General features: G+C 36.1%; 1 protein-coding gene across 1 annotated transcript; it reads left to right on the top strand.

Moving 5' to 3' along the window:
- Nucleotides 1-78: 78 nt before the first annotated feature.
- LOC117932408 lies at nt 79-24,902 on the top strand. The gene is given in 20 exon segments (XM_034853650.1): nt 79-1,071; nt 2,740-3,282; nt 3,364-3,483; nt 3,570-3,906; nt 4,052-5,580; nt 5,671-5,787; nt 5,947-6,129; nt 6,224-6,286; nt 7,231-7,302; nt 7,407-7,670; nt 8,435-8,471; nt 8,474-8,553; nt 10,809-10,868; nt 14,014-14,054; nt 14,218-14,295; nt 14,406-14,490; nt 15,516-15,679; nt 20,351-20,477; nt 23,807-23,938; nt 24,034-24,902. Coding segments are annotated over 18 exon segments (4,818 nt in total). The 5' UTR covers nt 79-93; the 3' UTR covers nt 20,418-20,477; nt 23,807-23,938; nt 24,034-24,902.
- Nucleotides 24,903-25,750: the final 848 nt, after the last annotated feature.

Consider the following 25,750-nt stretch of genomic DNA (forward strand, 5'->3'; position numbering starts at 1 on the left):
TTGTTCTTTCTTTTCTTTTTTAATCTTCCCCGCCGTCTGCATCTGAACCGTCTAAATATAGATGGGACCAAATGTCATGACGTGGACGGTCCGATGCCGGTGGACCGAAGAGGATGGCCTACACTTCGTGCACTTGCCAACCTTTTGAATTGTCATCGTCTCAGCGTCAATTCTCTGCAACACCTGAAAATGCCCAAATCAAACCCTAATTTCCCGTACGTTTCCTCCAGCAATCCTCCTGGCAACTTGTTCATGGACTCAAACCAACTCGTTGACTCGCTCACCGCTCATATCTCTCTCTATCACAACCGCTCCCCAAGCTCTAGCCCGAACCCTAACCCTAACCCTAGATCTTCTATTCTTAAATGGTTCTCATCTCTCACCGTCCAGCAGCGCCAGTCTTACATTTCAGCGGTAGATTCCAACTTCGTCCAGATTCTCCTCCAAATGCAATTTAAACTCTATACCCATGGTCATGGCTTCTTCATTATCCTCCCTGACCTCCCCTCACGTGATCGCCCACACCTTCCCAGCCTCTGCTTTCGGAAGTCACGTGGTCTGCTGGCCCGAGTCAGCGAGTCAAACGACTTGGAACGATTGATTAACGACTCGGTTAGGTTGTTCGGGTCCAAGGAAGGTGAGCGAGTGGAAGATTGTTCGTGTTCGGCGAGTTTTCTCGATTCAGTCACTGTTTGTGAAGAATTTGTGTCAAATGTGGATCGGTTTGTCGCGGCAATGGATAGTGTTTCGAATGGGGGGTTTTTGAGGGGTGAAGAAAGCGGGCTGGGCTCAGATTGGGTTGAATTGGAGTGGTTGAAGGCGAAAGGCTATTATAGTATTGAATCGTTTGTTGCAAACCGGTTGGAGGTGGCGTTGAGGTTGGCATGGTTTAACTGTGGGAATAATGGGAAGAAAAGAGGAGTTAAGTTGAAAGAGAAGGTTAATGTCGCTGGAATTGCGGCAAATGTTTTTTGGAGGAAGAAAGGCTGTATAGATTGGTGGCAAAATTTGGATTGTGCAATGAGGAGGAAGATGATCATTGTGGTTTTGGGAAAGGCAGCAAAATCTCTGGTACTTCCCCAGAACTTTGTTTTCAATGTGATTTTGGTGATAACGGTTTGTAGAGCATTTTGGATTATTAAAAGATAGATCTTTCTCATTCACAAAGAATGCCAATAGCACTCCTTAAAGACAGACCTGAAAGGAGAAATGTAATTAGTTAAAAGGAATGGGAATCATTTTTTTTTTCCCTGATAGACAATAAAATGAATGCGAACCATAGAATTAAGTTTCCAAAACAATGGTATTAGGGCGAGTTTTGAATATCATATTGGTCCTATCAGTTAAATGGTAGCTAGATGACACAAAAACAGACATGGAATTGAATTCAATCTTCCCTAGAAGGTATCAATTGTATGAAACGATCTTTAGATATTGTAATTCTAATCCATAATAATTACCACATGGGTACATAACTATGAAAAGTCCATGGTGTCAATCTTTCTTGTTGGTCACATTTTACCACTTTCTCAAACTCTACACTGGTTGTAACTTGAAAAGATGGAGAAATCAAAGCTGAAGCAAAATGATGATTACACATCCATAGGAATTGGGCTCTTTACATGGGTAGTTGTTCTCCAATTTTGTATGGAGAGGGAGGGAGAGTGTGCAAGGGGCAGGGTTGTTGGGAGAGGACATTTTCATCTCTAGACAATTTCATTATAACAAGTGATACTGAATTCTTTATTAACAAGGCATATTGAGAGAGAGGACTCTGTCCAGACCCAAATAACATGAAGTACTAAAGATGCTTCAATTATGCACCTATCAAAAAAAAAAAAAAAAAAAGATGTTCCAATTATGTGAAACATGGTGATGGGGTATGAACTATACATCTGGCATGTATAGTCCTGGTACTGCCCAGATTGTATATACAATCAGATATGTAACAGAAATTTCATGTAGAAGATGATTGGATATATTACAGCATGAGAGATTACAACCATAGACATTGAACTAGGCATTAGAGAAAGTATATCATGGGCATAGATGCCTCTTTTCAAAGTTCACATCCTTGGAAGTTGTCAAGAATTTCATTATGCAATTTAAATAAATATTATGTTCGTTGTTTCTATGGACTTCGTGGATTTGAGTAAATATGTTAGCTTGAGAATGCAAATTTATGAATGTGAGGAAGGAGATAAAAATTTGACAGATAGTTGGGAAACTTGGAAACACGCTCAGATACCATCTTTCAAGTCATTGTGTATTTGAAGTGTGCAACATTGGCCTGTGGATATTTTTAGTTTATTCATTTTTTTTAATAGCACTTGAATATTTGTGCCAAAACATTTCTGCCAAAATGAAGTATGTTCTGGGTTGATGTCCAATTTAGCTCAGTAAAGTACAGCAAAACTCTGTTCTTCCTGCATTTCTAGTAGGTTTCATGTTATTTTTGATGAATCTAAAAGATTTTGTAGTTCAGATGTACTAGCATAAAAGTGTGCTTTGAACTGAGAGTTCTTTTGGGCCTTGATTTCTTAATTATTGATGTGCTGCAAAGTGGCTGTTGTATGCTTTAGGTGGTTGGAATATTCTTTCCTGGAAAATTTGTGTTTTAAATGCATAGAATTTTAAATTGCAACCTATTATAAGTTGATGCGAGTTACTATTTTCAGCTTTTTGAAACCTTTTCATTACAAATACTTTAACCTAACTTTGATCATGATGAATCTTCAGACTGATGAGATTCTGAAAGGGGCATATAGTGCCTTGGAGGATGAGAAGTGGCTCTTCAATGCTGGAGGGGGACAACCAGTGAAATACAAATATACTGCATCATCTCAAAGGACAGACCAGGCACTCTCTGATGATGCAGAAGCTGGCTCAATTATGATCCCATCTTCTGTCTCTGGAAAACCCAAGTCCTTTTTTAATTTCTCTAATGGTTTATTTGTGGTTCAGGATATTTTGAACATTATATTGACATGTCAACATAGTGAATACGACAGAGACAAAATATTTTTTAGCACATTGGGTTCTATCAGTACCATTTCAGATTGTATATTTCGGAAACTTCGAGGACTACTTATGGTTGTTTGGCTTGATTTCACAAAACTTGAACTGCTAGGAGAAGGAAATTTGAAGTCCCCGCCAAATAAATCCAAAGAAAAGCTTGGTACAGGTGGGCGTAAAAAAAGGGGTAGGACCCGGAATATGAAGAAGTTAAATCCTGTTCCTAGGTCATGTGGAGATGATTCCAAAAGTCTCAAACCTCTCAAGGTACCATTTCCTTTCTAAAAAGATTTTCTGGAAGCCAGTGTGCATGTAATTTAGTTTTAATTGTTTTAAAGGAAATTCCAGGATCATGGATGTGGATTGGCCTATGCCAAGTGTGTGGATTTTGTGGAGTCCAATAGGATGGCTGGTGAACTTCAGCAAAGTGATCTTCGCATGGAGGCATCCTCTTCAGTGGTTGAGATGGTTTCTCTTGTTCTTTTTTCCTCCTTCATTTTTGATCATTTTCTTACTAGCAATTGAATGGAATCTAACCATTAGTCCGTGATCAGGAAAATGACATGTTTTCGGGAAAAGTTCAAAATGCTGCAAGGAAGTCTAGAAAAGAAAGAAATAAAAATAGAATTTACAGCTTAAAAGATCCAGTTGAAGTAAGAGATCTTGAAACAATAACCACAGAACCTTCTGCTCCGTCTGTTATATCCCAGAGTGAGCCTTCAAAGTCTAACTGGAAATCTGATAGTTCAGTCTCTGAGAATGTGCCAAATGATGCTTCAATTGGTTGTGACAAGTTCATTTCAAGTCCTTGTAAACCTACTAATGGGCCTTCAAGGGCAGAAACTACTGCTCAAAGCATTCGAGAAGATCCTGTTGTCAGTTCCATTGAAGGTAGTTGTCACTTGTCATACCTTTCTGGATATATACCAGCTCTTGAACAGTAAGATAGAAAACCAAACTATATCTCCCGGATTAGAAACTTTAAATTATGCTGTAGATTATAACTTAATACCTTCTGTTGTCTCTTTATTGGCAGTTGATGGTGCTTTCAGCGGTGAAGACATTAAATTTCAGAACTCCGAACATTTGAGTGAAACTGATACAAAGTGTGTTTCTGACAAACCAATCAAAGCTACTGAGTTGGAAGAGGAAATTGTCCAAAATCGGGAGCAAGAAAGGGGGAAGTTTTGTAATACTGGATCCACAAGTTCTTCAGAATGCCCTTCATATGAGTGGCCTACTGTTGCTCCCATTCATTTTACATCTATCAATTCACAACATCTCCCAGCTGCCACTGATAGATTGCATCTGGATGTTGGTCGTAACTGGCATAATCATTTCCATCAATCCTTTGTACCCTCAATACACCAGACCAGAAATCCTCCATTGGATGCTGGGTGCAGCCAGATTTTATCTCGACCTTTGCCAATGAGTTTAGATTGGCCCCCAATGGTACGAAGTATCAGTAGATTGGCCCCATCAGTGACATGTAATTATGATCCTGGATTTATCTCAAGGATGCAGTCTTCTTTTCGGCAGGGGTTCCCTGCTCACAATGTGCAGGTCAATACAGCCACCTCTGAAGATGAAAGAAAGTATTCAGGGGATTTGATGGATCTGTCTGATTTAACAAATGTGCAAGAGTTAGCAGATGAATGTGACAGCCACTGGATATCAGAGGAAGAATTTGAGTTGCATGCAGTTTCTGGATTAGATTATAGTCAGTACTTTGGTGGCGGTGTGATGTATTGGAATTCTTCTGATCATCCAGGGTCAGGTTTCTCTCGTCCTCCATCCCTTAGTTCTGATGATAGCTCATGGGCTTGGCACGAAGCAGACATGAATAGGGCTGTTGATGACATGGTTGCCTTCTCTTCATCTTACAGTACAAATGGCTTGGCTTCGCCTACTGCTGCTTCTTTTTGTTCTCCGTTTGATCCTTTGGGGGCAGGGCACCAGCCTCTTGGTTATGTCATATCAGGAAATGAAGGACCTGGTAAAGTGCTGCATTCTTCTTCAGCATCAGCAGATGCAATGCCAGAGGAGAAAGTTTCTGGATCTTTGGCAAATTTACCTGTTGATGTTGAAGGGAAAACAGGAGATCCACTTCCTTACTCCCTTTTGCCACCAATTATCATTCCCAATATGTCAAGGGAAAGGTCAAGATCTGAATTTAAGCGTAATTTTGATCGTAAAAGCCCATGTGTTCCTCCTGCGAGGCGGGAGCAACCTCGCATTAAGCGGCCACCATCACCTGTAGTGCTTTGTGTTCCACGGGCTCCTCGTCCACCTCCACCCTCGCCTGTAAGCGATTCCAGAAAGAACAGGGGCTTTCCAACTGTTAGATCTGGTAGTTCTAGCCCAAGGCACTGGGGTATGCGGGGTTGGTATCATGATGGAAGTAACCTTGAGGAAGCTTGTGTATGCATAGATGGTGCTGAAGTTGTTTGGCCTTCTTGGAGGAATAAAAATCTTTCAACTCGTCCAATGATTCAACCTCTACCTGGAGCGTTACTGCAGGATCGCCTGATTGCTATCTCCCAGTTGGCTCGTGATCAGGAACATGTTAGTGTGTTATCCTTATAATTTCATTCATTCTTATTTTTTTAAATGGTTTTCTTGTACCCCTTTTGTTGATAATGTTCTAGTACACAGCCAGATGTTGCATTTCCTTTGCAACCACCTGATTTATTGAGCTGTTCCATGAGAAAGACAGCCCTCTCTATGATGCACAGCCTCCTACATGAGGAAATTGATTCTTTCTGGAAGAAGGTATGCTGCTAGATTAATGCTGTTTTCCATTTTTTTTTTTTGGTAATTTTATCTTCAACTTCTCCACAACCAAAATCCTGTAGCTTCGGACATTTATTTCATTTACTCAAGCAATATTACAAGATCATTAGCCATACTTATCATATAATGGAATTGTAGGTTGCTGCAGAGAATATGATTAGGAAGCCTTACATTAATTGGGCTGTCAAGCGTGTTACACGATCTCTCCAAGTCCTATGGCCTCGGTCCAGGACAAATATCTTTGGTTCAAATGCAACTGGTTTATCTCTTCCAACAAGTGATGTAGACCTTGTAATTTGCCTTCCTCCAGTGAGGAACTTGGTGAGAATTGTCTTGATGTGACTAGTCTTGATTATTTCCATGCCACATGCTAGTGCATCTATAGGAAAAACTTATCTGCAATCATATTTTGTAGGAGCCTATTAAAGAAGCTGGGATTTTAGAGGGTCGAAACGGTATTAAAGAAACTTGTCTTCAGGTATGTTATCAGTTGTATGTTTTGATGGGCATTGCACTCGCCAGATAGTGGTTACATTTGTATTACAATCTATGGAGATGAGTAACTGATGCCTTTCTATATAATCATTTTTAGCATACTAAATAATGGTCCTTTGAGAAGAAGATGATGTTAAAAGAGATGACATAAACAGGCCTTTTGGTCATGTTCTTACATGCGACTAATTTCTCTTGTACATGATATCCTGGCTCATGTGCAAGGGTTGGAATTGGGACAGGGGGTTCCAGGTTCAATTTTTGATAAACTGCTTTCAGTGAAAAATGTCCCTGCTTCATTCTGGAAGACTAGACGAAAGAATAATTCAGTTGCTGTAATCCTTTTGAATTTCTTGGATGTGTTGCATAGCTTTTATAAATTTTTACTTTGTAATACAAGCTAAAGTAATTTTTTCTCACCACTTATGCACATAATTTTATGCTCTGTTTTCTAGCAACATATCACTTTTAAACTATAAGGCAAATTTGTGATGGAAAGGCAGCAAAAAGAATAAGAAGTTTTCTTAGAATACTGAAATTTCTATCCTATTTACTTTATTATTTACAATTAAAACTGGTACATCATCTTATTTCCGTGATTCACGAATCGATAACACTTACTCTGTCCCTGTTGTTTCTAATATTTGTTTATGCTGTTCTTTTACCTTTCTAATATCAGCATTTGATGGACTTCAGATGCACTGAACTATGCTTCTTGAATGAATGTTAATTTTATTTTAGTACATTATTATTTCCCGAAATACAATGTTCATGGATTGTGCTTCCTCTTTTGTTTTGCACCTCTTAATACATTCTGTTTATTTTCCTATCTATCTATATATATAAAGTTTCCCAAAATGTTATTGTTGTCACCTTTTCTATCGCTGTAGCCTGTTTGGGGATTGACAACTTACCTGGTTTGTCTTCCAGCATGCAGCCAGATATCTAGCAAATCAGGAGTGGGTAAAAAATGATTCTCTTAAAACTGTGGAAAATACAGCTGTAAACCCTCTTCCTTCTTGGAAATTTGTTATAGTTGCTTTTCTTTTCTGGTGACCTCTTTTCTTATAATGTATTTTTTGATATTTCTACCTTTTTAATGTCAGATACCTATTATCATGCTTGTGGTGGAAGTTCCCCCTGATCTCACTACCTCTGCTGCCCCTAATCTACAAACATCAAAAGAGGAGCCAACTCCTATGCCAGGTGGACAAGGAAGTCATATTCAGACCGAAATGGGTGGTTTAGAGAACTCTGCTTCACCAAAGTGTGCACAGATAAATTATGATAATAGCAAGGATTCAAAGTCAGTTCGCATTGACATCAGTTTCAAGTCTCCATCGCATACAGGACTCCAAACCACAGAGCTGGTATTTTTCTATTATAGTATCAAACTCTAAATGATTCTAAAAGATGTTTCGAGTTTCTTGTCATGTCTCAGTCAATTCCTAGTAGATCAAATTAATATTTTCACAGAAGTTCAAAAAAGAATTGACATTTTACCACAAATTGATAGAGATAGTTCTGTTTGAACATGAGATGGCAATTCTAATGTATGATTAAGCCTCTTTCTGGCTAGATGGAGGGAAATGGTAGGTAAACGGTTATCTAGTTCTCAAAATGGACTTGTTGAAATTGGATTTGAGTTTAACAATCTTGGGCTGGAGTGTTTTTTGGCAGACATTACAACAGCATTAAGTATTGAAAATTTGAAAATAAAAAAAATAAAATTTGTAAAAAGTAGATGAGAATATGGAAATAAGCTGTCAATTTTTCTATGGGTAGAAACAGAATACAGCTTCTTTCTTGATCAGATAGACTGGATCCACTATGTGCCTTCACTACTTTCTTAGGTAGTTGTGAAGGTTATACAACCCTAGGAATATTTTGACCAAGCTTACTGAAATAGAATTTGATTATATGGCTGGTGAGTACTCCATGGTCTAAGTTTGGAAAGTGTAATGAGTAGTTAGAGGGTTTTTCTGTTCATCAGTTCATTAGATTTAACTTTTGAGGCACCTCCTAGTCTTCTAAATGGTGGTTCATTTTTTTGACAGCACTATGGTGGTTATAGTTCAAGTTTATGTTTCCCTATGTTTGATCAACTCTATGAAATTTAACATCTTGTGTGCAGGTTAAAGAGTTAACTGAGCAATTTCCTGCAGCTACACCCTTGCTTTGGTGCTAAAACAGTTTTTGGCTGATCGTAGCCTGGATCAGTCCTACTCTGGTGGCTTAAGTTCATATTGTTTGGTAAGTTGTGTCATACCACCTTTTAACCAGGGATAAATATGTAATAACCTTTACCTATTACCCAGGATTACATGCATAATAACCTTCACTTCTGCCTTCAGAGTGTTGAAATATCTCCATGTTTGCTGATTGGATATCCAGCTTTTTAGTTACTCTTTCATGATATAAATTAACATGAGCATGTGTGAATACTTGTGCCTAGGGAATAACTAATTAGGATATTTGTGCTTTACTATATACATAAATTTTAAAAAATGGCAGCATAAGACTCTTACTAACTGCTGGTAGGCCATTTCAAACCATTACACAGCAGACAATTAATGACTTGTTATTACCCTGAAATTGACTACAGTATCAAGTTCCCAATAGAAACTTGGACCACTTCCTGAGGGAAAATTCTTGGGGCTAGAGTGGAATATTTCCAATCATGGAATTTGTTGTGTTTAGATTGAATTATGTTATTGGTCTGCCCATGGAGACGTATCTCTTCAAACAGTCCATGGTCATATGTTATGGTTAAATTTAATGTGGGTGCATGTTTAAACTTAACGCTTGTATTTACTTTTATCATCTCCATGTCAACTATATTATCTTTAAACTTAAAGCTTATAGTTACTGCTATATATATCTTTCAAGAATTCTTGGACCCTGCTTCTGTAATATAAGTCGTGGATTATTATTATTGATAGAGTACACTGCTATGTCCGTAAAATAGTTCAGTGATTCCAATTTGAATATATATATATATATATATATATATATATATAGATGTATGCTGAAGAACATTGCATGGTTAGATATTCTTTTATGCTGTATAGATGTGTTTTTTTAGTGCTAGCATAGTGGTTCTTGAGATTTTTGGTTTTGTTCACAAATTACATGCAGTGAGTTTCAATGAGCCCACAATATTTTATTATCATTTGAGTCTGGTGTTACAATTTATTTGACCTGTTTCAAATGTTCTTGAATAATAAAAATACCCACCAATGGCACTAATCGAAGCTTAGCTTTATGCCTATGATTAATTTAATTTGGGATATGGGATCAAATCAAGTAATGTTACATGGATACTTAGAAATGTGAAAGTACCTTGTTGGAGATGAGATGACATGGTATGGGAATAGGAGTAATGTTTCTGATCTGCCAGCTGTTGAATGCATAATTGAAGGCATAACTGCAAAGAAGAGAGGATGCTATACCTACTTATTTTTCCTATATATAAAAATTTACTGCAGATTTCCAGTGATGGTTCCTCAATATTAAAATTTACATCAAATTCTCTTGCATGTGCGTTTCTACTCAATAATTCAGCTGTGCTCCTATTTAGTGGATTGAAGAATTGGATGAGTTTGACATCTAGATGTTGTAACCACATCCAACTAGCATGCCTGAGTCGATTGTCATATGTGTTAATTCGTCACCTTGGGAGAATGTTTCTGTTTTTTGGATATGAGATCACATGTCTCTACTAAATCATTTTATTATATACCAGTATCATAACATTCAATTTTAAGCAGTAGATGAATAGTATGAATGACTTCCAGCATCACTATTCTCCACCACGGCAGCACCCATGTGGATGCACCCATTTGTATTTGACTGTGAATGATGAACATTGATTTTGTGGCTGTCTGTTTCTAAGCACTGATGTTATGAACAAGGCCAGTGGGCTGAATTGGCGAACTGAGCTTTGACTGCTCTGGTCATATTGTCAAATCACACATACTTGCTAAATTGAGGTTTGGTTTGGGGAGTATCAAAATCTAAAACTCTAAAATAGAGACTCTAACAAGTAGTTAGCTTTCAAGTTTTGTGTTCACAGCCCTAATGGACCGATCAAGTGAAACCAAGGTTGAAGTAGTTGACCATGGCTAGGCCATTAAATGGTTGCTTGCCAGTCTGGTTGGATAATTTTCTAACTATTTTTTAAATTAGGATTCTACTTAGATTTGAGCTGCAAAAACTAGTGCCTGTTATTTTGGTAAGTAGGATCCTTTAAATTTTTGAATCTCATAATAAAGTAGCACGTAAATTTTGCCCAATTCTTCCATTTAAATGTGCTCACTTTGGATATGATCTAATCAATTAGCTGTATGTGGTGCGAATGCTATTGTTCACAGCATATGACATGATCTATATACTTTTGCTCACATTTGTTCTTTTATTACAGTAGTTGCTTGCTTTTTGTTTTTGTAAAGATAAATTTGAATAACATTGCAGAGTCATGCGAATGACAAATTTATGATTTCTTACAGGTGTTACTGATCACACGGTTTCTTCAGCATGAGCATCATCTTGGTCGCCCTATCAATCAAGTAGAACTCAAACTTTCAATATTATTTATTTGGGTACTTCTGTTTGTGTAGATGTCGAAATAATTTGATACATTTTTTTTTTCAAGTGTTTCTTAAAATAGAGAGGTTTAAGTTCATTTCACAATTGAATAGTTCCTCATTTTTTATTGAAATGGATGAACTGCCTCTTTGCTGTTAATTATTTTACTGCCAATGCCTTCGGGTTTGACCAGTGTCCATATCTGTGGGGTTCTTATGGCAGAACAGGCCCAACGTTGTTATAGCATCCTTCTCAAAAGATAGTTTGGCCTTCATGAAATGTGACTTCAGGAAGGTTTTTCTGCTAAATTTTGATGAGGGCTTACTCTTTAGGATTAAATAATGTATGTTATTTTGTATCTATAGCCAATCCTGGATCTTAATAATATCTGAAGTGGCTGATGGAATTGCTGAAGCATATGTAACTGGTTAAGAGGTAACTCATAGAAACCAACATTCCAGATAACCAATTTCACAACATCTCCCATTTCCTTGTGCTTTTATAATGGTGGCACTGTCCTTGACTTTTGAGGCACTGTCCATGAGGCCTCTGGCACTCATAAAGATCCATAACATCAATATTAGATGTCCAAAGATCAACCTACTTGCCTGGGATTGGCTTTCTTACTACTGCATACATGGATTGTGGCAAAAGCCCACCCGGGTACCTCCCCTAAGTTTGGGTCTTTAGCCCCCCTGCTTCCAGCCTATGGTTGAGTAGTTATGCTGGCTTTAGAAAATTTGGTACTCCTAATGATCCACCATAACTGCTAGAACATCGGCAGCCAAATAACTTCTGGAAAGACAATAGTAAAATGCCAAGTTCTTGTCCCAATCTCAATAATGGCAAAGAAATGCTTGAGATGGTTTGAGGGCTGATTCCATTAGCCCGTTCTGGACTGTGTGGAAAGAGTGAAATGCCAGGAAATTTGAAGGGGTGGAACACAATAGTCTGGCAGTGAAATGTTTTGTTGAGGATTTTGTTTACCAAATCTCATGTCAATTGCAAAATACCTACTTTATTCCAACATTTACTCTCTTCTTTTACTTCTTTCTTGTGGAGGGAAGACAATCTTGGATGCAGTCCTTATAGCAAATGAGGTTCTAGACTCAAGGTTGAAAAGCTCAGAAAGGGGGGTCATCTGCAAAATGGACATCGAAAAGGCCTATGACCATGTGAATTGGGGATTCTTATTAGTAGTCATGGAAAAAATGGGCTTTGGGGCAAAATGGGTAAGGTGGATGAAGTGGTGCATATCCTCAGCTCAGTTTTCAGTTCTGATTACTGGGACCCTTATAGGTTTCTTTCAAAGTTCTAGAGGCCTAAGATAGGGAGATCCTCTTTTCCTTTTATTTTGGCAATGGAGGCGCTTTCTAGTATTTTGAAGAGGGTTATGGAAGGAGGCTTCATTAAGGGTTTCTTGGCCAGTGGGAAAGGAGGAGAGGGTATGGTAGTGTTCCATCTTCTTTTTGCTAATGATGCACTGATTTTTTGTGACTTGGATAAGGAACATTTAGAGGCTTTGAGTTAGGCTTTCATGAGTTGGCTGGGGTGTAAAGTGGGCTCTCCCCCTTTGACTTATCTGGGCCTACCTTTGGGTTTCCTTCAAGTCTTTACCAGTTTGGGATGTAGTGGAGGAAAGATTTCAAAAAAAACTTGCTTTGTGGAAAAAAACAGTACTTATCAAAAGGAGAGAGATTAACTTTAATTAAGAGCACTTTATTTAACCTATCAATCTACTATATTTCTTTTTTTGTAATCCCACGTAAGGTGAGCCTTAGACTGGAGAAGAAGGGTGGGGGTGGTTAAGCTCCAAAGAAGACCTCATTTATTGAATTGGTCATTAGTTAGCTTGGATAAAAAGGATGAACACCTAGGGAGTAGAAAGTTGCCCACTTTGAATAAAGCCCTCCTTGGAAAATGGAGCTGGAGATATGCTTCTGAGAATGAGGCTCTATAAAAGTTGGTGATTGTAGGGAAATATGGAGAGGAAGAAGGGGGGTGGTGTTCTAGAGTTTTGAGGGAAGGTTATGGGTGGGTCTTTGAAAGGCAATCCAGAATGGGTGGAAGAAATTCAACAACAGGGTTGGTTTCAGAGTAGGAAATGGTAGGAGGGTGAGGTTTTAGCAGGATAGGTGGTGTGGGAAGGATCCTTTGACAGTTGCTTTCCCAGAGTTGTTTTCAATTGCCATTAATAGAGAAGTTTGGGTAAGCCAGATGTGGGAGCAGGCTGAGGAAGGGGGTTGTTGGAACCTGGTGTTCACAAGACAGATAAATGATTGGGAATTGGGAGAGGTGGAACAGTTGTTTAATAGGTTGCAAGGGCAAGTGATCAGAAGTGGTGTTGAGGATGTCATGTAGTGAAGTCCTTTTAATACTCCTTAGTAGGGCACTCTCCAAAAGGCTTCCCGTTAGGTATTGTGTAGAACCCTTTGGTCCTAATGAGAGTTAGTTTTTTTGCTTGGGAAGTAGTTTGGGAAATTTTTTTACCTCTGGATGAGCTAAAAGGGAAGGGTTGGTATCTTCCAAATAGATGTTATTTGTGTAAAGGTGAAGATGAGTTAGCAAACCATATCCTTCTCCACTGTCCGGACTCCATTTTGTTATATAAGCCTTGAGAATATATGCATGTCATTCCTTAGCATGCATTTGGCTGCCTACTTTTTGGGTTGATCTGATTTGATTGCAGAGAAATCTATGGAAAAAAAAAAAAAAGAGTACAGATTTTGAATGTGATGCTTATTCTGTTTCAGTTCCAAAACCTGGAAAGCTTACCCTAACCAAATCATTGAGTCAGATCATTGCACCAAGCTCAATTAAAGGGGTTCCACACCCCCCAACCCACCCAAAAAAAAAAAAAAAATCTTAAAAAGGGAAAAAGGAAACATGTGAAAAGCATAAGATCTGGATTGTTGTTTCCTTTTTCTCTTATGCTTTTATACCTACCAAATGGAGCAGCCATGCATGTTTTCTATTCTGTGGCAAGGATTTTCAAATTTTCCCAGGCTTTTTCATGTGTATATATCACATTTGAAGTTCCATTTTTTTCATCATTATTTCTGATTGGTGTTTGTGTTGCTTATACATGAATGCTTTTGTCTAACTACAATATTAATTTTGATGTAGAACTTCGGAAGCCTGTTGATGGATTTTCTTTACTTCTTTGGGTAAGTCAGAAAAGCTGACCATTGTAAAATTTGTTCTTTTCTGTTGTTGAAATTGGTTTTTGCTACTGTTTCTGCATTGCAATTATAAGATGATTTTGTTGATAAGCATAATGTTCTCAAACTTGTGATCGTTGTTTATCACTTTATTATTTTACTTATCCAGGAATGTGTTTGATCCACGTCAAATGCGTATTTCAGTACAAGGAAGTGGAGTGTATATAAATAGGGAAAGAGGATATAGGTATCAGTTACACCCTGTTGTTTTATACGCTGCAACCTTTGTATGATTTGGGTTTGTACCAATGTTTTCCCCTCTATTTTTTATTGATGATTTAATCTTTAATGTTGTAGCATTGATCCAATTCACATTGACGATCCTCTTTTTCCAACAAATAACGTGGGAAGGAACTGCTTTCGGATACATCAATGTATCAAGGTCAGCCTGTTACTGCAGATATTTGAGGACTTACACATTGCTTTGTGGATAGCTGATCTAGATGAGTAATATATTTTAATTTTATGAACTTAAATATTTTTATTGTTCCCAGAAGGAAATAGCAGGGTTTAGTATACATTGTATGTTGGTGGAAGAAAATGAAATTGTGAGAACTTTAAAATTTAGAAAGTTGTTTAAAGGGTGTACCCTCAGAAACTCAATTAACTAAATATCTTCACAATAAAAGCATGTTTTGATTTCTCGGGAATTCAGGCTTTATCCTTCTAATATCAAAAATCAATATCAAATTTTATCTCCTTTCATCTTTTGTTAGTGAGATTTCTGTTAAATGTTCAGGAAGGTTAGAGTTTGTTCCTGTTAAACTTTTAGGGACCTGTTCAATGTTAGTTCTGCCTGCTTTTTCAATCTGTTCCTGCACTTTTGTTTGGAACTAACTGCTACACATATTGCCCTTTCTCGCACAATCTTAGGTATTTAATGGAAGCCAACTTACAAAATGCTTGATTTGGGACTCACTGACCAGAGAAATATCATAAATTGTCAAAAATGAAGTGTTTAGTCTAGATTTCTGAGATCAGCCTTTTGGCTCTTCCATTTGTTGTGTATCTATTTATTATTATAACTGCTCTATAGTATAAATAAGAAAAAAGAACGAAAAAATTGCAGAATCATCAGTTCATTGTTTGTGCTCTTCATCATTATGTTTCAGAGATGCTCCTAATTTCAAACCAGGAATGTCAGCATGTAATTGTTCACCATATATATGAAGCCTTTGTAAAGCAGCGATGAGCAAAATAATTGTCTTCTGATATCTTAAACTTCACTGGATTCCCTTTATGAATATTGTGCTGCTAATATAGAATTTACACTTAGGAACTTGTGGAGATCACATGAGGAACTTTGCTGATGTACTAATGTCTTTAAGAAAATTGCTTTGATGAAATGTTGTGTGATTATTAATGCTATCTTATATTTCAAGTTTTCAATTATCTCGTGTCTTGCAGGCATTTTCAGATGCTTATTCTATTCTGGAGAATGAACTCACATGCCTCCCCACAAGTGGCGATTCAAGTACAAGTCCACCATACAGGCTTCTTCCAAAATTATCTCCAGTATTGATCTTTTATAGGGATTCCAAGTATTTGGAGAATTTTTATTTGTTTGGCAGGTAAGTCATAGTGTTTCGTACTGTGAATCAAAAGTTTGAATTGACCTTTTTAAGTGTTTGTTAGTGTGAATTAAAAGTTTGAATTTTTTTTTCCTCCAGACTCGGTATCAAAGAAAGTAAAAGTGTCAAAACATTAGTCATTTTTGAACTGAAAATTTGTGTAATAAGATTTTATGTTCTTTTTCCTCTAGGTAAGTTTTAATAAAGACTATTGGATATGAAGGTCTATATTGAAGCCTTAGAGGATCAGGTTGTTGAAGCATGAGGCTCTATTTTAAGTGAAACTGGCATTATTCTCCAATAAATGCTCTATGGCTTCTTTATTTGTTAGCGATATTATAGTTTTGAGGGCTATAATGTTTACCTTCACCCACCTATCAAAAAAAAAATGTATACCTTCACCCTTTTTTATAGGTAAATTTTTGTCCCCATTGGGACTTGGACCTGGAACCTTCCCACAAACCCTCCCCAACCTTTTTACCACTTGAGGTCAGCCTCAAGGGCGTATACCTTCATCCCTATGACCCTTAGAAATTTCCATTTGTCAGAAAACTCAACTCTATTAACAGGCTCGGGGTTTCCTTGGCCTGTAGGTAGAGACTATGACATCAGTAGATGTAAAAGGAGGGTTTTGATATTTATTCAAGAATGTTACTTTTGCAACAGTACTTTTTTTTTTGTAAGGAAAATAAAATTTGTTAAGTGGCACCTAGAAAATGTTTTTGCAACCACCAACACCCCCCCAAAAACAACTGCCTCCTGGGAGATGCAAAAAGGCTTTCGGTGATCAAGTTAACTTTAGCAAGTCTCTATTTTTTTATTTATTTTTTGTTTATTTTGAGATATATTATAGTTTTGGTTTAGCTTGGATATTTTTTTCTATCACATTTTAAATCTAATTTTTAATCAATGAGTTCCCTTTTCCATAGTTATTGCCCTGTGATTTAGTTGGCATTTTCAGATGATTTACATGGAAAGAGATGGAAGGTATGAGCCATGAGGCTTTATGAAGTGGAAAATCAGAGTGTGATGGAAATGTGATGCCTGAATTACTATTTGAATAACTGGAAAGGAGAAGTTATGATAGAACAACAGAAAATATATAACCTTAAATACTCCTTCCAATAGCTGCAGGTAAAGATTTTTATAGTAAGACACTAGTGATCTTGTAGGTGTTGGATCATGGTGCAACCTTATTTCTGTTAAAGGGTTTCACTGGGAGAAGTTAAGATAGAACAACAGAAAATATGTAAACTTCAATTCCCTTTCCAATAGATGCAGGCAAAGATTTTTATAGTAAAACACTAGTGATCTTGTACCTGTTGGACCAGGGCACCACCTTATTTCTGTTAAAAGGTTTCATTGTTGCTGGTTATTCTTTCACCTAGATGAATAACAGTGATGGAAGAAGAGGGGATGACTATTGGCAGTAAATGCACTCAGTGGTTAAACTTCCCTTATATGATTTTGCGAGGATTTTTACTCAACCTGTAATTCCTTTTCCTTTGCTCTCTCTCTCTCTCTCTCTCTGCCTATAGTTCTTCAATAAAAGGTATTTCAAATTCTTGTTTAAGGGGTTTTTTATTCCGTATTTTTATTATAAACCACATTTAGGCTAAGTTTCTTCCCTTATAATTATACCCTTATCACCTCTCCATTCTTCTTTGCAGTTGTTTGATTTTGTTGTTGGACCAAGTAACAAAACCTTAACAATAGATGCATGTTATTAAATCTCTCTGAAAGGTCAAGAATTCACTTTTTGGGCAGTATTGAGACATAATATCATGACGTTTCTCACAAAGCTCATTTGTTATCCTGCTTCCTGTTGTGTATTCAGCTATACAGGCATGGCTCATATTCCATAAACATATGTGGAATCTGTTGCATCTGTTGTTTCCACTTTTGCACAAGAAATTCTATCACTTGAATTCTTTTCTGAATGTTAATACTGTTAAAATATTTCTTTGATAGGCAAGAAAGAATTTAGTAGAAAAGGTGCCTAATAACATGTATTGGAAGTATATACAATTTGTGCTCATAGAGGTTCAACAAACACATTGGAATCTTAGTGAGGAATTAACCAATCTATGAAACCCAACTAAGGCATAGGCCCCACATCCAAACACCTCTTGGACCACAAGAAAAGAAAGCAGAGAAAAAAAGACTCTTTTAAAACTTGTACTGGTTGCTCCAAGTTTTTGAAAGTCTTTCAGTTTCACTCCCTCTGTATAATCCAAAACAAGCAAAGGGGAGCTGCTCTCCACACTTTTCTGTGTTTTATCCCAACATAGTTTCCATTCCTCCCTAATAAAATTTCTTTGACCGATGGAGGAGGAAGTACCCAATAAAGCCCAAATAAAGAGAGAAGAAAATGCCACTTATACTGTTAGAACAGCAAATACTTTATATTTACTTTTCATAGTTCATGTACCATTTTTGAAAAACTTGTCTCCATATAAATGGATCATGGGTGGTGGGAATGCTTCAACTTTCACCCTACCATCTTTGCCTAAGTTTCTCTTTCAATTTGGCATCAGAGCGGACAGAACCTGCGAACAGCCCTGCTCCACCAAATGTCCCTAGCTGACCAGCCCTTCCAACAGCACCAGGTGCCCCATCCCCTTGCCGAGCCACAACTTGGTCCTCCCTTCTTTGGCGGTTGATGTGTCCAATCCTTGGCATCATGCTGATCAATTTTTATTGGATTTTCTTAATGGCTATCTACCACAGCTGAGAAACTCACACCTTCTGTTGATGATATGGCTAAGCCTCTTGCATCAAAGAAGCTGAATGGAATGAATTACTTGGCTTGGAAACATGTATTGCAGTTCTTTTGAGGGAAAATTGACATAAAATCCAAGAACATGAAGTTTGAAATTGTGAGGATGCTATCGTGATGTGGGCCGGTATAGGCGTTTGGTTGGTAAGTCAATATATCTTACTATTGCTTGTCTGACACTCTGACTTGACTTATATAGTTGGTGTTGTCCATCAGTGTATGTATGCCCCTTGCCTGTCTCATTTTGAAGTTGTTTGCTGCATCCTGTGTTATTTGAGGAGTTCTTATGGATGTGGGTTGTTACACGTGCCTTCCTCCTCCTTGTCTCCAACTAGATTTAGGGATGTCGATTGGGCTGGTAGTGGTTCTGACAGACATTCTACTTCAGGCTATTGTACTTTTGTTGGTGATATTAAGTGGAAAAATTGTTATTGCTCATTCTACTGCAAAAGCTAAGTATTGTGCTATGGTTCATATTGCCTTTGAAATGGTTTGGGTTTGCTGTCTTCAAGACTTGGATGTTGATGTTCTTAATCTTATGAGATGCTTGTAATAATCATATAGTTGTTAAAGGCTAACTTAAAGTGCCCATAGGCCCCAAGGTGCAATGACTACCTAGCTATAAGTGCCTCACCTGCCAAGGCATGTGCCTTGTTGGATAGCCATACTTCATCTATTTTATTTTTTATTTTTTCCTTTTTTACACTTCTATTCTTGAAATTTTCAATTGTATATTAAAATTTTATATAATTTCATTCGTTTTATGTTGGATGCTTCTTTTAAATGATTGGAATTTTGAATTTTTTATTACTTGGATTAAAACTTGCATCATATTTTATAAAATTTATATGTGCTTTGGCTTAGTGTTTTGCACCTAAGACTCGAGAGACTTTTGTGCTTAGGTGCGTCTTGAGGTTGATTGTCATTTTTTCTGTGATTTGATTACATAGAAACTACTTGCCACTCGATGTTTCTTTTGACAATTGACTTAGTGACATTCTCACTAACCACTGGCTTGTCCCATCTTTCAGTGTTGTGTGTGAAGTGACCATATATGATTTTTATGCTCTGGCTTGAGGTTGTGTGCTAGAAGATTAGATGCATCATATTTATTTTCTATATTTTATATGGTATATTCCATGATATTTACTTTCCATATTCCATATGGTATACATACCATTTTGAAAACTCTCTTTTGCGCTATAAATAAATCATGGGCAGGGGGCAGAGCCACATAAGGCTTGGGGGGGCAAATGCCCCCCTGAAATTTGGGAAAAAAAAAGGTTCTTCCATGGGGGTTTGAACCATTACCCTTCAGTTTAGGAGGAAACCTGGTTACCACTGAAGTATCGAATTGATTTTTGCTCCTTTTTGCCCCCCCTGAAAATAAATTAGTATTCTTGGCCCCCCTCAACTTATTTCTAGCTCTGCCACTGATCATGGTTGATCAGAATAGTTCAACTTTTTCATTGCACTCTTTGCCTAAGTTCCTCGTTCAGCTAATACTTTTGGCAAATTTAAGTTATTTGTGAATGTCAAACCATTTTGTTATAAAGTAATAAAGATTATACAAGCCAAGACAGAGATGAACTCTAGTAGTATAGGGGGAGTGTGCAGAGGAGTTAACAGAATTCTAAAACCAGGAAATTGTCAATGTATCTATTCTCTCTCTCGCTTTCTCTCATTTGTTCTTTGTTTTGTTTTTCTCTTTGTACAATTTGTTTTGTCTCCTTTGTCTCTTGCAAGCTTCTCTTTCCCAATAAATTACATTTTCAACTTTAATGTTCAGAATTAAACTGCTGCAATTGATCTTTACTATTTTAGATTATTGTTATTCCATGTATAGGATTTACTTTTTGAAGTTTGAATATGACTGCTACATGAACTTACAGATGGTCATTAGAACTGAAGAATGCCCCATGCAGTTTGACATGCAAACTGTCTGCAAATATCCTTTGAAGTTGATCTTGTCATCCCCCAGAATCCCGACCCTGAATGATTCAGAAAAATCACAAAAATGTAAGTGTACATAGGTCTAATCTATGGAAGGCGTCTCCATTTTTCTGTGATGAATATTTTCTAATATTTTGGAAATCTTTTATTACATCTAAAGATTACTGAATTTTCCTTGAACTAAGCTGGTTGTCATAATTTCCAAAATAAATGGTGGAGTTTATAAAATTTAGTTTGCCTATCAGAAAAGGAAAAATTATAGTCTCCAAAATAAATGAGGGTTGGAGAAAGATCCATGTGTCTAATTATTTAGATGGAATAGAATTGTACATAATCCCTGAGATATAAATACTCTTGCATCAGGATGGGGCAAGGCTCATGTGCGTGTGAGGTATACCAGGCTTTACAAAGATGACTAGTATACAAGGATAAAGTATCCAATATTTAAATAATTAATTGCTTAAAAAAGCAAACAAAATAAGCTACATTCAAAATATCCCACAACTTTAACGACCTTCCTACTGCTTGTGAAACCAATTGTGAATCTCATGAACCTGCACTTCTTGCCCCTCCATGCAATCCCAACCCTTTATCATATATGTAAAAATATATCTCCTCTGATGGACCAATTTTGGGAGATATATATGAATTGATCAAGTCTGATTGCCTCCTATTAGAATTCGAAGCCTTCATTATCCAGTTCTCAAAATTGATACTATGTTCAGTGTTAGTGTTACAATAATAAGATCTAGAGCTATCACTGTTCATGCAAGAACTATGAGACCTCTTTGATGCCTCTGCATTACATTGATTCTTTGAATGGTGATTCTTGATTTCATCTTGCATTCACACAATTGTATACTTCACTTCCAATGAAACCTTGTTTACATGAATCAATCTAAATTCAATTCTAGTATGAGTCACAAAGGCACACATCTGGTATTCAAGTTCTAGTGTATGCATAAGGAAGATTTAAGCTAGTGACAAGAAGTATATCTAGTAGCAAATTGAATTCAACTAGGATTCTTATTGCTTGTGTTGTGGTGGAAATGAAAGGGGAAAAAAAAAAGATTTGGAATCGGTCTCATTTTAAAAAAAGAATGCAATGGACATGTTTGATTTTAGACTGTTTTAAATCATTAAATTTTCACATTTTGAAAATATGGAAAGCAACATTTTAACATTCTCTAGAAAATTATCCATTTTGGGGAAATGTTTCTGAAAATGGTTTTTTGTTGTTTTTCTAAACATGTCTTGTCTGCTATTTTCATTTTTTTCCACAAGCTGCAAGTAATTTTTTGTTTTTGCTATCAAAGAAACCCAAAAATTTTATTTCCAGAAAATCTCGTGTTTTGAATGTTATTTTTCTATATTATATGGCAACCAAAAAGGGTAATTCCTCTCCTCTTGTTTCTTTTAAAAACTTTGTTAATCCACCAAATTCAGATAACTACTACAATTTCTGCTCAAATTATTTTCCATAGTTTTCAGTATTCAATCTCTTTGAACTGTGTTGGACATGTGCTGTGTAAGCCTTCATATAATTCTACAACAGAGTTCTACTAAATTTTTAATGGCCTTCCCTAATTCAATGTTCAGTTAAAGTTGGGAATTTAGAGAATTTTGTTTCCATATGAAATTCAGGTCGACCCAGTCGGATTTAGGGGTCTGCCTTTCTGTTTCATAAGTTGCCATCCTGTCATCTAGTGTCCATCATCTGGGAAGTAAATATGGTAGTTTCAATATCTCTCCACGTTTACTGTTATGTTCTGGGCATGGTTGTTATTGCATTGGTAATTTTCTAGCCATGGCAAAGTTTGGAAGGATTGCATTCACAAGAATCTTCCTAGTCACATTTATTGTGTTTTAGTACCCTAGGAAAATGTTTTGAGGTCAGTGTCCCCAATATATGCATGACGTTTGTTCTTATGGGTTATTTTACTTCTTTATTTTTATTCTTACATTTATTGTATATTGTATGGAGCTGTGGTGTCAAAGTCATAACATTGCAACTTCCTTGCAGCTTACTGTCTAGCACCTCTTTTAAGTTTACTGATATTTATATCATACATTTTTACGATGCTATACAACATAACAAGGCATTTACACTCTCCTAACGTTGGAAGTCCTATTGCTAATTGACTAAGAGTCTATTTGGTAGTAATTCTAGGAAACACTTTTAATATTTCTAATAATTCCCAAATACACTATAAGTATGCGCTTGACAGTGATTTTAGGAAGTGTTTATAGTTTTTCTAACACTTGAAAATTTTTATCTTTCAAGTATTAAAGATGCTAGAAACACTTTTTAGAATTACTGTCAAACACACTCTAAGTTTTAAATTGTGTTGACAAGATAGAGTTCTTCCTCTTGATGCTAGAAAAAGTATACTTCTGTGGTCTTTGTTTCATTATTCTTCTTTAAAAAATTTGTCATAATCTTTTGGGCCTATGCTTGCTTCCCATAAAGTTTGAGGGAAAGAAAACGTAAAGGAGAAAGAGAAAGGAAAAAAATAGGTTAGGAAAAAATTGCACAGTTTTAGCTTAAGACTATGCCTGCTTTTTGGAAAATTTGAGAGAAAATGTGAAAGAAGCAAAATAAAGAGGAAAAATAGAAGGAAAGAAAGGGGAATGAAAATAAAAAATAGATTTAAAGTTAATAAATTATTTTTGTATGTTTGTTTAAACTCGTTTCACTTATACATAAAAATTAAATAATTCGAAAATATATAAATTTTTAATTAATTTTAATTATATTCGATTTTCTTTCATATTTTTCATAGTAAATCAAACAAAATTATTTTCCTTAGCATTTTGTTTTCTTTTTTTTAGCACTTTCCTGAACCAGACATATCACGAAGGTTTTAGAAGAAGGTTTTAGAAGAGAGAATGAAGAGACATCAGCATTGGTGCCAAGACCTTTGGGGCAAGATTTTAGTAACACCTTATTGAGGCCTGAATCGTGTCTCTACGCCCAGAGGTCAATAAATGCTAGAGAAAATAGGAGAAATTGTAGGATTATTTCCGATCTCTATTGATTAAAAAAAAAAAAAAACCAGATTCCTTTCTTGCTCAACAAACAAAACAGTGAGCTCACCACCTCAGGTTGGCTAGTCATCCTTGGGGTGGGTACTTTGGCTCTGGTCTCTAGTCTTAGGTACTCTACCTAGCTCGTAGGAAGCAACGAGTGCTTGATTTATTTTCTACTGTAGCTTTGATTGATGAAGTAGACATAAACCTCGTAAGACATGGTCCAGTACCTGGTCTTTTTATCTTGTGTTTATACAATTATAGCCACTTCTGAGAGTTTCATACTTGCCGTAATGCATTTGTAGATAGCAAATCTTGCTACATATTTGGGATTACTAAAATTTTCTAATTTCTTTGTCTTGCAGGAAATTGGGATCTCTCATATGATTGGGACCTTGCTGTTCATCTGTCCCCTTTTGCAACCCGATATCATTTGATCATCATGATTGATTTGATCTATTTTCGATCAATTATCCTCCATGATGATGAAAAAGAAGGTAAGGTGTGTGGTTGCATCAAAACTGAATTTTCGTGCATTTGAAAGTTAATTTATGCCTCCAGCTTGTTAAGTTAATTTTTTCCACATTAACAGATGCATTAGAATGTTATTTGTTGGCCGTCTAAGCACTACATTATTTTTTGGTGCTGGACTTCTCTATGCAGGTCATTTGTTGATTGCAACGTCAAACTATGGCTGCAATACACACTGGAGATCATCATTTGAACTTATTCTGCAGTTGTTGGAATGAGCCAATTACAAGTCTGCTAGGCTGGTTTTTCTCAGAATATGATATGCAGCCTAGTGCATGAGCAAACAACAGTTATTTGGTGCACCCCATACCGTTGTTATACATGCTGCATGTACTTGTGGTGAAGGTATATTGTATAATAAGTATTAAGCTACTATTCTCCGAACGCCTGCCTTGCTCTTTGCTTTCATCTATCGAGCTACAGGTTAGATGCTGTCATCAGTCAGAGAGAAGGTTGGACCCAGTTCATCGGGCTCCCAAAAGTGGTTTTGGGGAAGAACAGGTTGAACAGGGTAGGAGTTTGTGTGGCTTGATGGACCCTGGAGAGACAAGTACAAGGTTTGAGCTCTCCAAAAGAGGACCAGAAATTGATTTATTGAAAACAGGGTGGTCCTGAGACATAAAGAAAGAATTGATTTAAACCAAGCCGCCTTGTCAAAAAAGAGGGGAGAAAGAATGTGGAAAAACAAAGAATTCGGAATGCACAGCTATTCATTCTAGTACCTGATCACATTGTAGGGAGTATGCAAGAAAGTTACGCTTACATTGTTGTATTTAAAGTTTTCTTTTCCCCTTTCTTCTCACCTGTTATCTTCGGTTCCCTTTCTCTGTTTAAGCCTCGATATTGACTGAAAAACAATGAATGATGTCACATGGGTAATGATGTTTTCTTCTTCTTATTATTTGTATTATTTTGGTTCTTTATTACATATTTGAAGATGGTGTCCAGTACAATCAATTTAATGATAATGACTTTAAACATGAAATTAAAATAATTAACTTATGTGGACCCACAAATTTTTTTTTAACCCTATTTGTCTATATCTAATGAGATTTTCATTTTTTTAAAATTATTGTAGATGTATTGTAGTTATTTTATATGACTATAATATTAGTTATTTATAACAAAGAATTTTAAGAACAATGATTCACTACCAAAATTTTTTAATTAATTTTACAAAAAAAAAATTAATGTTAAAGTAAAAAATTAAAGGTTTGTTTGGATATGTTTTTTTATTTCTTATTTTTAAAATAGAGATTTTTATATAAAAATAGAAACTCTTATACCATTGGTAAAAGTTTATCTTATATCCTTAAAAATTAATTTACAATTTTTAAGTAAAATTTAATTTAAAAAACTTTAAGACTTGGGATAGTAAACTTTACTCTTTTTTTTATTAATTAATTTTATAAAACCATTATATTTTTAATTTATTTTAAGAGTTTTTATATTTCATATAAAAGATTATTACTATTTAAAAAAAAAAACAGAATAAGAAATGTATTCAAATAAAAACTAAGTAATAAATTTTAAATCTTACTCAAAGAAGGATTCATGAAACTTAACACTTAATGTTTGATAAAACTTAATATTTAATATTTAATAATTTAAAATAATTTTAAGTTATATCATGCTGAAGTTACAAAATGATTAAGTTAATTTTCTTAAGTTATTTTAAATTTTAAATTATAATATCAAACATATTTACCGTACTTTAATTAAGCAATTAAGACATTTTTATTTTAATACCATTTAGGGCTCTGTAAGTTACTTTAGCA

This window comes from Vitis riparia, chromosome 15 (assembly GCF_004353265.1).
Source record: "Vitis riparia cultivar Riparia Gloire de Montpellier isolate 1030 chromosome 15, EGFV_Vit.rip_1.0, whole genome shotgun sequence".
Lineage (NCBI taxonomy): Eukaryota > Viridiplantae > Streptophyta > Magnoliopsida > Vitales > Vitaceae > Vitis > Vitis riparia.